Genomic DNA, 16350 nt, shown 5'->3' with positions numbered 1-16350 from the left:
CTTGTGGTAAAAACTGAATCGAAATCTTGATCTTCTAAGTGCTTTTACCTGAAAAAATAGAGAACCCGGCTAAACCAAACAAAATCAATAGACAATAGGTATTAAATGAAACTGTAAATTTATTTCAACTGACAGTTTTCTCACTGTTATTTTATCGTCTTTTCTAACAGTAGAACAAGATATTCCTTCAAAAATTGCATCATGAACCCTGGCGCAGCGAGCCTACTGGCAGTACTCACTACTGGCCACCTGAATCTGTCTTACTTGGGCATTAGTTGTGCCAGTAAAGGCACACCTCCACAAGTTGGGAGTAATTAAATTCCTAATCCTCCACCAGAGACATATATACTAAAAACTTGATTAATTTATACAGCACGAATTTCACAATCTATTATGATATGAGGCAGGTGTTAATACCTGTGAAGGGTGACAAAGTCTGCAAACCTTTACAATACTTGACGATAAGTCGATATCCTGTTTACAAATTACAGCATATTTATATATGTAACACTCAGAAACGTGTCCATCCCCAAAACGTTTTGGACTTTCTTCTTTAAACTCTGTTCCTTTGTTAATTTCCAGTAATTGTGCCAAAATACTTCAGCATTTATGTCTTTTGAATGCAGCTTTAATATTTTTATAGGATATAATCGAAACCCGACATCTTAAATCGTATCTCCGAGAATTGAATTGCCATAGACGTTATCGACTTCATTGAGGACATATTAGCGCTAAAAGTTTTGAGACGTTCAGGTGTTTTAAAGTGGACACATTTTGGCGAATGACAATTATCGGACACGTTTGGGGAAGTGAAATTGGACACATATGGGCCATTTGGGATTTTGAGGACACGTTTGGGTGAAATAGACACGTTTTGGGGAAATGGACACGTTTGGGGGCCATTTGGGATTTTGAGGACACGTTTGGGTGAAATAGACACGTTTTGGGGAAATGGACACGTTTGGGGGGATGGACACGTTTGGGAGTGTTACATATATAATACGAGGCAGTTGTCTGCGGAAATTATTTTTTGAATTCAAGCATATTTTAACTCAGAAACTTGAAAAAGAAACGGAAATACGGAAACGTTCCGATGTTGGTCCTGTTGTTATGGATTTTAGTTGTGACATCATTCTCTATGTAATCAAAGAAACGCTATCATCAGTTAATTTTTTTTTTCATATCAAAGAATTGTTAAAAAAAAAAATTGTAATGTTTTATAATATTTTTAAAACAACGAAAATACCAAGTTGGCTTGTTATTCTTATCAGATACTGCAATCTGACTGAGGGTGAGTTTCCCAAGAGAACACATTTTTTTTCTGACAAAAATCGTTTGTTGAATAAGTAATATAAGGAATTTATATTAATTGTTTAACTGGCTGTATTCTTTCGGGAATCAAAAACAACAACTTTGCGGGAAACATTATGATGCTCCTTCCTATATTTTACTCAAAGTCTTGTGTCAAACGAGACCGGATGAAAGAAAGAGATTTCTGAGCAAATGTGGGAAAATAAAAAAGTTTGAAAAAAAGTTAACAATTTTGAGTTTATTATTATTTGTTTTTTTTTATTCATTTTATTGATTTTCTTAATGTATGACTTGACAGTGTCCATCAATAGAACAGGAACAGGGTAATGCGCAACCTCAACTTTCAAAGTTTAAATGAAGTGGATGTAAGCAATTATAAGCAACCGTACGGCCTTCAACAATGAGAAAAATCCATACCCGGTACCATATGGTCGGGACATGAAAAATATGAAATAATTCAATTGAGAAACGGCCTAATTTATAACAAAACAATTTACGAAAAACAAATATGACGGACATGAAACAACTACAACCACTGAACTACAGGCTCCAGACTTGGGACAGGCACATAAAGAATGTGGTGGGGTTAAACATGTTTGTGAGTGCTCAACCCTCCCCCTAACCTGGGACAGTGGTGTAATAGCACGACATAAGAACAAACTATTAAAATCAGTTGAAAAAGGCTTAACTCATCAGATCGATACAAAGAAAAACATATTAGTTGATTTTTCGTTTTATTGATTTCCTTATTGTTATTGGGGACTGCCCGTATAAAAATTTCTTTCTCCAATCCTCCACCAATAAAAGCTTAAAGTATATTTACAACACACGAATATCAAAATTTCTTATGCCAGGCAACAGACTGACATAAATTTTTCTATTTATATATACTGTTGATTAAAGGGGCATTAGCTGCGAGATATAAAAAAATATAAAATATGATTTTTTTTTGTTCAATCATTAATGAAAGGTAATTAGTGAAATGAATATTTGCTTTTAGCAGCCAGTTTGGTTCAATTTTGTCCAAATAAGCTAAGAAACATAGCTGATGAATTATTCACTTGCAAGTGAATAATTCGACCTCATTGAATCCGTATTCATGTAACCTTCAATTAAACCCCTTAGCTGGAGATGGGTTATGCATAAAGTAGGTGTGCTCATCTATTGAAAGGAAAAGAATGCCCACATTGAAAGTGAAACAAGGGTAAACCATTTGGTTGACTGATTCAATCCACAAAAACTCATTATTATACAGGTACGCCGGGTAGCATTGATGATTAACACATTTTTTTAACCTTTAATATGAAATCAAACAGACCTAGAAAAGTCCAATTGCACATATTTGCTATCTATTTATATCTATATTTATGTTTTATATCGGGTTATATGATTGTCGGCAGTCTTCAGAGGTAATCTTGATGGTTAATTAGATGGCGTCTAGACTAAAATACACACAAACTGCTGATACATACTATCTAGTCCATGCATCGTAAATTGTTTATTTTAGACTTTTTATAATTTGGATATACGTTTTAGTATGTTATAAATTAAATGTGAGAATTTGAGTCAAATCGGTGAACATGAATTTGACAGCTAATGCCCCTTTAAATATATATATGTATATATACATACATGAGGGTAGGAATAGGGTACCCCACATGATGAATGACGGTACAATATTTGTTAAAATAATGTTAAAGATACACCTTTTACTCTATTTGAGGCTAACAGTAGCTTCAAAATGAGATTTGACAAATGACGATAAAAAATTAATTCTCATTTGACTTAAACGGACATTTCACACTTGACGCTAAAGGGCATTTCTACCCTCATACATGTTCTGATAAATTAGCACTATTCTTCAATATAAGTTTTTTCACATAAATTTTTTTTTTTTGGCAGGAAAATGGGACTTCTGTCAGATCCAAAGAAAAGGCAGAAAATATTAGATGTGATATCTAAGTATAACAACCACCTATCTGTTCTATGTTACATTGCTGGGGTCACATGGTTTCTGGCTTTAGCTTACCAACCACTCAATGCTCGTACCTACTTTTCTGAAAATGCTTTATTGCCAGGTAGGTATCCCTAGAACTGATTACTTTAAATTCAGAAATTGTTGCATGCATTTATCATGTTTATTATTGCGATTTTTAAAGAATTTGACTAAAATGTGAAATTAATTATTGCGCTTTCAGGAAAATCTTTATACAAATATGTGTATCAAATTCAGAATGTGAGTTCTTATTATTGCGATACTTATCCAGTCGCAAAATTCACATTTATAAAAACCTTGCAATAATTATAATATACATGTATATAATATACATCTGACAGGATTTCTGAATTGCTTTAAAAAGATTTTCTACATGATAATTGTAACAAAGCTTTTGAGTTAAATCTGAGAAATAATTTAGAAGTGCCCAAGATTTTAGACTTTAAATTATGGATTTGTAACTCATATATCACTTAGGTCTAGTAGAAAATGAGTTTTACCCAGAGTTGGATATGGAATCCCTGGTACAAGAGTACAATGAACAGCTTCAAAAGGAAAAAAAGTAAGATATTATATTTGGAATACGTATTTCTATATCATGTATTTTGCAAATGTTTCTAACTATTTTTTAAATAATGGGGAGATTGGTTACTGCATTACCAATCTATAAAATAGTTGAACATTAAATTCGAGATTAATGATTAAATAAAGAAATATAAACACAATCCATAATATTTCAGTTAAAAGAATAATAAAAATTATCAATTTTTTCAATAATTATTTTCTAGAATAACTAATCGAAGAATTCAAATATAGAAAAATATTCAACAAGTGACCGAATAACACATTAATTCACGAATGCACGTAGCGCATGAGTTAATTATCAGTGTTGTTCTGTCACGAGTTGAATATTTTTCGATATTTGAATTCTTTAGTTATTCTTTTTATTACATTGACAATGGGTTTTTTAATGGAAATAAAGTAGAAAATGCAAGGAACTATATCTTTTTCTACACATTCACAATTTGTTTTGATGCAACGTCATCCACAAAGTCTTGACAACACCTACTGTATGACGTCAGAGGAGTGAAATTATCGGTTTTTATTTCACTGGGAAATCATTGAAATTCACTGCAATCAATGTAATATTGCATATTATTTTTGTCAAATGTTTTATCTTTATTTGTTAATCAATATATTATTTCAGCAATGTACCTAGAAAATGGGTTGCAGACCAGTTCATAGCTTTGGGTTTAGATACTTATATACAGAACTACACTATACTGTATCCATTACAATTAACTAGGGGAAAGGTATAGTATTAATTAACCTTTGGCTACAGATTCAATATTACCTTGATGGTTAAAGTACTATGAATTTTGATATTAACTTAGTTTGAGTTGTTGCAATACATTTTGATATTGAGATATGTGCATTGTACTGTTAAATTCTAGAAGTATGTGATTTCCTTCAATGACAAAAAGTCTTATAAAGTGAGAGAAAAAAATGTGTCGAAGCGAAGCAGTATTTTCCACAAAAGTTTTTTCTACAGATTAATGTAGTAATTAGTAATTATTAATAATAGGTTGTCCATTAAACTTCAATGAGACACACAAAAAATGATAATTAGGAGTCGACACATAGATTTTAACAATAGCCAAACTGTCTTAACAATAAGTCGAGCTCTGAATCCCCACAGTCTAGAAAAATTGTGAATAAATTTAACAAAGTCTGTATAAGATCTGCAAATAATATACATAAAGCACTGTAATTAACTGACCACATTATACCCTAGAAACTTATGCTGTCTTTGAAGGTTTATTCTATCAAATTTTTATGTATATGGCATTTTTAGTCCAAAGATTTCACTCTTTTCTTTTATAAATTTTTTTTTTTTTTAAATTGTTACATAGTCCATCCAAACTAGTTGCACTATTCACTGTAATTAACTGACCACATTATACCCTAGAAACTTATGCTGTCTTTGAAGGTTTATTCTATCAAATTTTTATGTATATGGCATTTTTAGTCCAAAGATTTCACTCTTTTCTTTTATAAATTTTTTTTTTTTTTAAATTGTTACATAGTCCATCCAAACTAGTTGCACTATTCATTTGAATTTTAACTGATTGTAGGTAATCATCTTTCATAAGTGAAACTAGACTAAATCCTTAAAAGAATATTTAATTACACCATTAAATACATTTTGATAAATAATTTAATCAACATAATAGTAAAAAAAACTAATATACATGTACTGAGTTTTTAACACAGTAAGAAATGCATGTGAAACATTGAGTGATGATTCCAAGAATAAAAACGTAGAATTTTTTCTGCAGAGTGTACCAGGCCAGAATGTCTATGGAATATTGAGAGCTAGGAGAGCCAGCAGTACAGAGTCTATTGTTCTCTCTATGCCCCTTCGTCAAAAAGAGTCGGATATGCCTTCAACCACTGGTAGTATGGTGTTAATGCTTGCCCTGGCAAAATACTTCAGACGTAAGTTTAGCTTAAATTTGCCATAAGTTGGCTGTAGTCGTTATTTGGTGCCTTATAGGAAATTGTTATATATAATAAATACACATATAAAACATTAACCAAAATGACAAAATTGCTCAACTATATGATAAAGTATAATATTTATGAAATAAACTTCTACTAGGGGGTGTTTAATGACCTTGACTACTGAAAAAGAACAATAACTACACTATGTCTATGATCCCTTTTCTTTATAACCAAACCAATTGCTTATACGTGTAGTAACAACATTTAGAGTAATAGCAAACAAACATCTGTTGAAATTTACACCTGATCTCCTGTTATATTTATATCCACATACTGTAAATTCAGAAATTTTTGCGATGTTTTTATTATTGCGAAAAATGCGACATGGTTATAATCGCAATAATATAAACTCGCATTTTGAAATTTTTTATATGAATTAAACAGGATTTTTCTCAATAACGCAAAAATTAAAATCGCATTTTAGTCTAAAATGACAAAATCGCAATAATAAATGCACGCAATAATTTCTGAATTTACAGTAATGAGGTTTTAATCATTGAACATCCCAGATATTTTTTTCAGAGAAACCATATTGGGCCAAGGATATAATATTTCTTGCCACTGATCATGAACAATTTGGGATGCAAGCGTGGCTAAATGGTTACCATGACATCAGCTCTGATTGTAAGTTTGACAGTTTCAAAGCTTCTGATAGTAGTCTATGTTATAAATGGTGAATGTTTAAATACAAAAATACAGAAATATTTTGATTCTGAGTATAAATTTTGTGACAAATATTTGGAAGAATTACCGTGTACAGTGACTTATTCTTATATTTATCTGAAAAAGATACATACATATATACATAAATTAGTACGTATTCACCTTTTATTTTACCCCCACATACAAAATTTTTGGAGATACAAAGAATCTAACTGTCCGTCTGTCTGTCCAATTTCCTTGTAATTGCAACTTCTCCTTAACAGGTAGACAGATATTGATGAAACTTTACACAGTTGTAGAACAATACTTGAGGATGTTCATAAAGAATATGTTAAATTTAAGATAATCAAATTTATGGGATTGGGGTATCCTTTTTCAAGTTCACTCAAAGTTCTAGTTTTTGATCATAAACAGAAGTGTTTTGCTCATGAAATTAAAAAATATGTGGAGACCAGAAGACAAATATATACAGTATATTAGACATGTAAACATTATAACATATAGAATATTTACAAAATTAACAATATTTTAGATTTGATGATATGTCACTTCTTTAATTGTCTAACTTTCTTGTAAAACAATAAAACTAACTGAAACTCAGAAAAATGCCTTTGTTTATTTGTTGTAGAAAATATTTGGGTCAGTAAACATGATTGTTACTTTCAGACATATCCCCAGGAGACCTAATGGGTAGAAGTGGATCTATACAAGCAGCTTTAAATCTAGAGATACCAGATTCTAACCTGAAGCATCTAGATATCAAGATACAGGGATTAAATGGACAACTACCTAACCTTGATCTTGTCAACCTAGTGGTCAGATTATGTCAGAGGGAAAGAGTGGAAGTGTCAATACACAAGCAAGTATGACAAATATACCACTGAACAGATATTTATATTGTGCACTGCTAATGATGTGGCAACAAGTTGATGCAGACTTATATAAGACCCAGCTTATAATGTTGCTATGTGTCGATGATTCGTACAGAATATGAAATAAAGAAGATATGGTATGATTGCAATGAGAAAACTATCAACCAGAGAACAAATAACATAGATGTCAGTAACTATAGGTCACAATATGGCTTTCAACAATTAACAAAACCCATACTGTAAAGTTAGCTATAAAAATCCTCAACATGACAAAATGTCAAAACTATTAAAACAAGAAAACCAATCACCTGATTTATGTACAAAACAATAAACAAAAAATAAGTGATAGGCAGTGACTAATGATAACCACTTAATTACAGGTTCCTGACTTGGGACAGGCACATATAGAATGTGGCTGGGTTAAACATGACTGTTTCATGCTGTCAACGCTCCCTTAACTGTGGACAGTGTTGTAACAGCACAACAATTGCATAAGTATAATCTGTTAAAATCAGTTGAAAAAGGCTTGCCGCCTCAGATCTACACAAAGTATAAAAAACAACTATCAAAAAGACAGAAGACACAAAGTAATGTTTTCAATGTGGTTTTATTGGGATATGGAATGTATAGATGTCAAACTTGAGCACAGAAGTACAGAATGTAACTCAAATGCTTGAAGTATTATAGTACCATGGCAAAAAAAATATAGCTTCAGAATTGAACACTTAAATGATTCTTTAATGGAACTTGCCTGGTTAAAAGTCTATATTCAGTAAAAAGTAAAGTTTCTAACTAAATGTGTCCATGTTACAACTTATAAAACATTTTGTGATGGGATTATATGATAAAGGGATTATGACACATCATTTAGCATATCAGTCCCGACATCAACCCCCGACATCTGATCAGTCCCGACATCAACCACCAACATCTGATCAGACCAGCAGCTAAAACCTCAGGTTTATTTGTCAGTATTGGAATGATATCCTGACTGCTATGGAAAATTATGAGTAATATATAAATGAAACTTTTCCTTCTTAGAAAGTAAAAAATTTGAAAAGGCTTTTACACATCTTTAATTTCTTTATTTGATTTAACAGAAAGATTATTATGATGCTGAATCTGTAGATGGATACAAGCACTCACTGAAAACCATGATGAAAATGATGTGGTCCCATGCTTCTGGTGTCCCTACAGGAAATCATGGACTCTTCCATAGATATCACATTGAGGCTGTTACTATTGAGGGGATCACAAAGAGAAAAGGACATCACATTTCTTTGGCAAAAACAGGAAGGTGAATATCTGATTACAGGCAATATTATGAGAATAAAAGGTCCAGATCTGACTTCTCATAAGAGAAAAATTATAATGTTTACTTAAGCTAGAGTTCAGTGATCTATCCAGGTCTTTATAGCACCATGGTATCAAATTTTGCAATGGTACCATCTGAATAGATTTGATTATAGAATGTATTGTGTAAGTGGAGCTGTAATTTTAGGGAAGCAGAGATATTTCAAATCCCTGTTGCTATTTGAAAATACTGTGAAGAACACTTAGGTTGCAACTTGCTCTGTCCCAAAAAAGCATCAAAACTGCTAGAAAAATGTTTACATTGTACAGGACATGGCTGGTGATTTGTGTTAATGTCCAACAAACATCTTGAACCTTTTTGTGTTTTGTTGGATGTTTTGACTAAAATTATTGTCATCATGACTTGTTTGAAACCATAATGAAATAGATATTTTGAAGCAATTGTAGAAAGTGTATTTAGGAATAAAAAATAATGTAATATATTAAGGACGCTATGGAGGGTTTATTTATGTAAAGTTTTAATTTATTGTATTTTACAGAGTTATAGAGGGTATATTTAGGAGTCTAAACAACTTATTGGAGAGGTTTCACCAATCTTTCTTCTTCTACATTTTACCAGCCACGGAGAGATACATCTCTATAGGACTGTATATGCCACCATTTGGTCTCATATGTGCTGCTGGTCTCATCAAAGTATCCTTTTCTTAGTTTGTAAGATTATAGTAATGTAATTGTGCATCCTCATTGATATGAAAGAATTCAGTGTAGCCTTCTTATTATCCCCCTAATGTTAAGTGACCAGGCATAAGAGCAATCTCCACATCCCTCCTTTCATCATTGCTTGTGTTTTTTATTACGCCTGCAGACATTGATATGATTTTAGATTCACAAGTATATAATGATGACTAAAAGATAATGTAGTGCCTGCAGATCTGGAGCTGATTTTTGTACATTAGTGCATAGTGCTGAATTACAGATTAAATTTCGCAGTTCATTCAAGTTGATTGACTGACTTTTTGCAATAAGGCTGCACATCTAGTTTTTTTAAGGATAAATTCACATTGTTTACTTATTTTGTACAGTGCGTATGGCAGGCTTGACGGTCTTTTCACAAAATTGGTAAGACTTCTATAAATGTTTCATGTTCGCATTTTGGCATGTTAAATACATAAATGAAAAATAGGGTCTTACAATTTTAATTTATTTCTGTGAGGAACCCAGCTAAGAAAAAGATTGCACATTATGAAATAGGCATTAGAAAATATGACTTGTAACTTTAAAAAAATTATACCTTAACCATCATGCAGGCTGTTGCTATATGGATAGCATTAAGTACACGTAACTCTGAAAATATTACCAGTGACTCAGAAAATAAAACCAGTGACTCAAAAAATAATACCAGTGACTCCAAGGAAGAAAAAGAAAGTGAAGCCAAGGAAGAGAAAGAAGATACTAAACAGACTGACACAGATAATGAGGATGAAGATTCTCCTGAGGTATATAGAATAAGGACTTCTGTCCTTCACTATCATTCTTACTGGTTGCATAGAATTATCTAAGATGTATTTTGTTGTGCCAAAATAGGGAGCTCGCTTATATAGGTTCACCATCAAGTAGAAATAAAATAGATAGATTAGAAATCTTTATGATAAATATATCCACATTTACAAGCACAAAAATGGCACAAAGTACCAACCTAAGTGCACTTATAGATACTGAAAGCTACTTCATAGCGCAATTTCAATTCAAACATAAACCAAGTTTTGCCAGATTAAAATATCAATAAGTATACCTCCAATGTGTAAAGAGTAATCAGTTAAGCAGGTGAGACAATTCTTGTATAGTTACAATGATGGATCAGAAATATATAAGTAACTATAATCAACTCAAAATTATTAATGTAAAAACAGGACACTCTTTTCTCTCAACAATCACAACAGTTATTCCATAAAGTTTATAAAGTTAAGAAGTGAACAAATAAAGCTTATTATTGCAACACTGGAAATATTTTATTGCATTTACATATTTTTGACAAAATAGCTGTTAATTGCATTAGTTCTTGAAATTTGTATGTGTGTAAACTACTAGGGTAATGCATAAATACAAATGTGTGTGATGTTTTTGTATTGTATTTTTATTATAAAAATACATTTTAATTATTGTAGGAAGCCTCTAGAGAAGGAGTATCAACAGTATTACCTTTAATATTATTTAGTTTTCTGATGGGTGTATTCTGTTTTACTGGACCAGAGTTTGTTACAACTATGTCTCCATCATTCAGGATTGGGGTAGAAGATACAGTCTTCTTTGGACTGCTGGCTTTGTTCTCTGCTTGTCTTTTATTACCAAGGACTGTAGCAAAGTAAGTAACTTGTGTAAATAGATAAGATATAGACCTTCACCATTAATCTTTTATTACCCGGTCATGGCAAGTAGTATTACCTATGACTGTCCTAATGCAATTCCTAAATTACACAGTTGTCTGGACTTCTAAGTTATACCTATAGTCATTGAGCTGATTTTTGGTTTAACTAATAATAAATATGGAATAATGGCATTTTATTTTTTGAAACTGACTATCAGCAAGAATATTAAGGAAGCCCTCTAGGGCAAGCTATTATTTGAGCTGATAAAGTAAGTATAAAAAATAAAATGCCATTATTAATTTCGTCTTTAATTTGTCATAACAATGTTTTTTTTTGGTTGAGAATATGAAATAAATGAAAAAATTAGTAAAACTATTTCTTTGCGTACCTAATATTGTGATAGTTGTTCGTTGAATGAATGAAGTTGCCTGCATTTCCTTGATAAATTGATGTGGATGGACATGAATACTTGACCTTGTTTCATTGATACATGACATCATTGCCTAATATTTTCGAGTATCAGGTCTTATCCATGATCTAAAAAATATTAGGCAGTAGGATCCAAGGGAAAATGTAATAATTGCTAATAAAAGTGTTTTATTTGGTTTATAAGAAATAAATTTTGAGTTACAAATAGAGTTGTGTTTCAAACGACATAATTTTCATGGAATTACAACCCTTGAAAGTTGGCATCAGTTGGGGTACTAATTTCTTACAAGCACATCCAGATAGATTTAGGAAAACTTAATAAGTTATAATTTCTTTTGTAATAAGAATATTCGAAAGTCAAACTAGGTTATACCTATCTTTATGTATTAAGTGCTGTCTTCATGCTTTGTATTTAGAATGTCCATCATAGCTAAGATATGAAAAGTAGATAATATCTAAGTTTGATACTAATCAAAAACTCAAAAAAGCAAGCCAGCAAACTATTAAAGGTAATCTGAATAGTTAAAAAGATTGATTTTTAAAAACATTATGTTGTTTTGAGAAAAAAAAATGTTTGTGTATATTTGTTAGTCATAAGATGAGATAATTTGTTTCTGTTTAATGCACATGTATTTTCCTTTGAAGACAGTGATTTATTATTTTTCAGAAAATCCCAGTCATCTGATAAGAGGTTGATATTTGATTGGGAACTACTGAAGAGTATAGGCCTGATATTCCAGTCATTAGTACTTTTTTCTATATCATTGATGAACATATCTTTAGCCTTCTTCTTAGCAGTATTTATAATACCTGTAACAGTTATTACACATCCTTGTAAAAATAGGTAAGGACTGCTAATTATAAAACTTCACTTTTAAAATGTCTGATGCTGTAGATTTCAATACAGGGAATTTTTTCCAGTGTCTTCTTGAAAAAGCACAGAAAATGCCTATTACATGGACTGCAAAGTTAGGGTTGTAAAGTTGGGAAAAAAGTATTACATTTTGGAACATTCTCTTTACTTTTACAAAGTGAAATTTTGAATTTGATTTGAATTGTGATTTTACAAAAACTACTGTTTAAGGTATTTTTTAAGAAAGAGTGGGCATTTGTTATGATATATGGAAATTGAATTGTCTCTTTTTAAATTTAAGCTGATTTATTTGTAAGTTTTTTTTCTCTTATTACATAAACCAATGGAAAACAAAACTAATTCAATCCATATTACAGAAAACAAACTGTTTACATTTTTAGTTTGACCGAAATTAACATAACATATAAGATATGTGATAAGGCTAAATACTTGCATACACTTTAGGAAAACCCAATTTAGCTACAATAAAATCTGTTTTTGTCATCCCTCCACATGTTTGAATATGTGTTTTGATAAATGAGTAGATGAATTCAAATTTGAAAAAAGGAGATTTCAAAAAAATGTGTAAAGTAACCCATCAACACCCATTAAACAGATAAGACATCTAAAAGTCGGCCTTCAACAGTGAACAAACATCAACACCCTATGGAATTGATCAGAGATACGACACCATACTGGTCTGGTGAATTGATAGGTAAATGTAGATTAATCTTGAAAAAAATGTTAAAATCAGTCAGAATAATCATTGAAAAAACTCCAGTATTTGTCATGCAATTATAAAATATCTTGGAAAATTGTATTTTATATATATATATATATATGTTACATCTTGTTTCAGAATATTTTGTTGGCTACAAAAGATTTTACTTCTACTCCTGTGTCCTGCAGTTCAAATTTGTATAGCATCAATGATCTCAACAATGGAAGGACGTTACAAAGGATCATGGGATTTAATACAGAAGTCCTTTGAGAGCATGAAACATGGCCTAGTTTTGACAATCTTAGACAGATATTTGTTTGGGTCATGGATGTATGGCTTATTTTGTTTTACAGTTTTGCCAACATGGTTGATGTTCTGGACAATAGTACACTGTGATCTCTAAAATAACAGAACAGGCCGGAACGTTGTGTATACTTGTGACCTGTAATATCCCACCTAAAAAGAATTAGCAAATTATGAGAGATAGGGGTGCTAATCTGAGGACTGTAACATAAAAAAACTTTATAAAGCTTTGAATTTTTAGAAGATAGAAAAGCTAGATTTGATGTGGAATTTCCATCTTGAGAATGTATATTATCTGTGACATCATTTTTGTCTCATCTTGATGGAGTCAAAAAGCGAGACATAGGTATGCTGTTTCCGGCGTCAACAATGTATTAGTTTGTGATTAGGTTTAGTTCATGGTGAATCACTAGTGGTAGGTCAATGATATTTGGTATGCAGTTGTATTAGCATTGGCACATCTCATTACCATGAAGATTATTTGGCCCTGCCCCCTCAGTCAAGGTCTATTGACTTTGAAACTTTTCATAGTTTACATGTATTAGTTTGTGATTAGGTCAATTTATGGGGAACCACTAGTGGTAGGTCAATGATATTTGGTATGCAGTTGTATAAGCATTGGCATATCTCATTTCCATGGAGATTATTTGGCTCCGCCCCCTTAGTCATGGTCTATAGACTTTGAAAATTTTGCTAAGTTAACATGTATTAGTTTGTGATTAGGTCAGTTCAAGGGGAACCATTAGTGGTAGGCCAATGTTAATTGGTGTTCAGTTGTATAAGCATTAGCACATCTCATTTCCATGGAGAATATTTGGCCCACCCCTCAGTCATGGTCTATTTACTTTGAAACTTTTGCTTAGTTTACATGTATTAGTATGTCATTAGATCAGTTTAAGATGAACTGCTAATGTTAAGTCAATGATATTTGGTAAGCAAATTTATTGGCATTTTCAAGTATCGTTTCCATGGAGATTATATAGCCCCACCCCTGATTTTGAAACTTTTACATAGTTTACAAGTTAATGTTTGTGTTTAGGTTTGTTTAAAGGGAACGACTTATGATAAGTCAATGGTATTTGGTATGCAGTTGTATTAGCATTGGCACATCTCATTCCATGGAGATTGTTTAGCCATGTATCTTCAGTCATGGTTCATCAACTTTGAATATTTGCATAACTTACATGATAAAGTATTGCTATTTTAATTTCAACATTTGCATTATCAAAATTACAAAAAGGCGAGACATATCTCTGTGATAACAGTTTATTATAGTGCATTGACTACATGTGTATGGTTATCAAATGATCTTTTCAGTTATGAGGAATAGGTCCACAAAATTTGGTATATAGAATCATTATCATTCCAAGGTATACATATGAATTCACCATGAACTCATTTTCATAGTTGATTGGTCAACAGGTTATGTTTTCAGTCATTTTCTGTATCACATCCAATATATTTTGTCAATTAGAAACATGCCTGTTTGACAAGGACCCTTATTTTCATGGTTCATTTTAGCATAAAGGTCAGTTTCTCTAAGTTATAGGCCCACCATAATTAATGAATAACAAGTACATGTGGAAAAGGAAGGATAAGGCATATCAGTTCAAGACACAAAATAACAATATGCTTATAAAAAACAAAAAGTAAATAACAGCATTTTGACTGCCTTATTTTCTTTATCTCAAAGTCACAGTGAGGCCTTCAACATAGTGCAAAAACCTCTAAGCTCACTTCAAGTTCAAGATGACCCCTAGCACAAATTTGAGTGGAATTCTTTGTTAGATGACAATTACACTACATGATATATTAAAAGTGTAGTCTGACTGCATACATCTAACCTTGATCTCATTTTCCATTTTTCAATGTTAAGTTTCTGTGATTTCATGCAAATCTTACTTAATAAAAGTACATGTAAATCCTACTAACTTTTGGTGAATAGAATCATTGAAAAGTGAACAACCTGTCTGAGAGGGTTCACCTTGGCAAGACCTCATTTTCATGGATCATTAATGTTTTGTTTACCATATGATACCTGTATAATACGACTTTAACATAAATCAGTTGAACTGGTGAGACATTTTAGTGCATCCACTCATGTTTACCATTTTAGTAGATTGAATGATTGTAAAGTGTAGGAGTTAAAGGATTCTAGTCAATATAAGATAAAGTTTAAAAAGGATCATTAACTGAAGATAAGTGATGCAAGCAGATTGAGGAAACAAATTTTTACATTCCCACATGTGTTTGTGATAGTTTATCTGAATTATTATGCAAAAAAATAAATATGGGAAAGAGTTCAGCGAGTAAATATTTTTGATTTTTTACCTCTACAGAATGAGTAATAGTTATGTAAGAAATTTTTTTATGTGATTTTTTTTTGCTACTAGACAGAAAATGCAATGTTTTTTTTAATGTCGTACTTTTTCAAGCTTCACCTTTTTTAACTAATCAGGAAGAAATTATTTTTATTACTTTAAATATTTGTGTGGAAAATCATTCCCCAAATTTTTATTATTCTATAAATAGGTACCAGTGTTGTGGTTTTTTTTTATGGAGATTGGGTTTTGATTTTTTTTTACAGAACTGAATGATCAAATAAAATATTTGGAAATCTTAGATCTGGATTAAGCATCATTATGAGGGACAAATTGATAACTCTGCATAATCTTCTGATGTCTTTTTTTACAGTAGTACTTTGAATATTGTGATATTTTATCAATCAGATGATTTTTTGGTTACAATCATCAATATGTACTTTATTTCCAATATTATTTGATGAAACATTATGATTATGCATTATTTTTATTTTAGGTGCAAAATATATTATTTCCTGTGTGTTAAAAGAGATTTCACACAATAAAAGACAAATATTTGTTCATGATTTTTATACTTTGTCCACATAAGAAATACTACCTAATCCCACAGTATGATAATCCAGCACTTGTGTTCAA

At 31.4% G+C, this 16350-nt stretch overlaps 1 protein-coding gene across 1 annotated transcript; it reads left to right on the top strand.

Annotated features, from left to right (window-relative positions):
* The first annotated feature begins 20 nt into the window (after nucleotides 1-20).
* LOC127700620 (glycosylphosphatidylinositol anchor attachment 1 protein-like) lies at nucleotides 21-16275 on the top strand. Its single transcript, XM_052204168.1, has 13 exons — nucleotides 21-98; nucleotides 3214-3389; nucleotides 3785-3869; nucleotides 4515-4620; nucleotides 5647-5806; nucleotides 6395-6496; nucleotides 7202-7398; nucleotides 8508-8704; nucleotides 9261-9414; nucleotides 10029-10217; nucleotides 10887-11083; nucleotides 12184-12360; nucleotides 13229-16275. Exons 2-13 carry the CDS (start codon nucleotides 3218-3220, stop codon nucleotides 13491-13493), a joined length of 2001 nt encoding a protein of 666 aa, XP_052060128.1. The 5' UTR covers nucleotides 21-98; nucleotides 3214-3217; the 3' UTR covers nucleotides 13494-16275.
* The last annotated feature ends 75 nt before the right edge of the window (nucleotides 16276-16350 follow it).

The sequence above is a fragment of the Mytilus californianus genome, unplaced genomic scaffold, assembly GCF_021869535.1.
Source record: "Mytilus californianus isolate M0D057914Y unplaced genomic scaffold, xbMytCali1.0.p SCAF_5, whole genome shotgun sequence".
NCBI classification, from domain to species: domain Eukaryota; kingdom Metazoa; phylum Mollusca; class Bivalvia; order Mytilida; family Mytilidae; genus Mytilus; species Mytilus californianus.
This window is presented reverse-complemented; position numbering and strand designations above follow the sequence as displayed.

Excerpts from the sequence above, each read along its gene's own strand:
- LOC127700620 (XM_052204168.1), top strand. The coding sequence starts at position 3,218 with ATGGGACTTCTGTCAGATCCAAAGAAAAGGCAGAAAATATTAGATGTG. Across the intron at positions 5,807-6,394 it reads CCTGGCAAAATACTTCAGAC|AGAAACCATATTGGGCCAAG; the intron begins GTAAGTTTAGCT and ends TATTTTTTTCAG. Across the intron at positions 11,084-12,183 it reads TTACCAAGGACTGTAGCAAA|AAAATCCCAGTCATCTGATA; the intron begins GTAAGTAACTTG and ends ATTATTTTTCAG.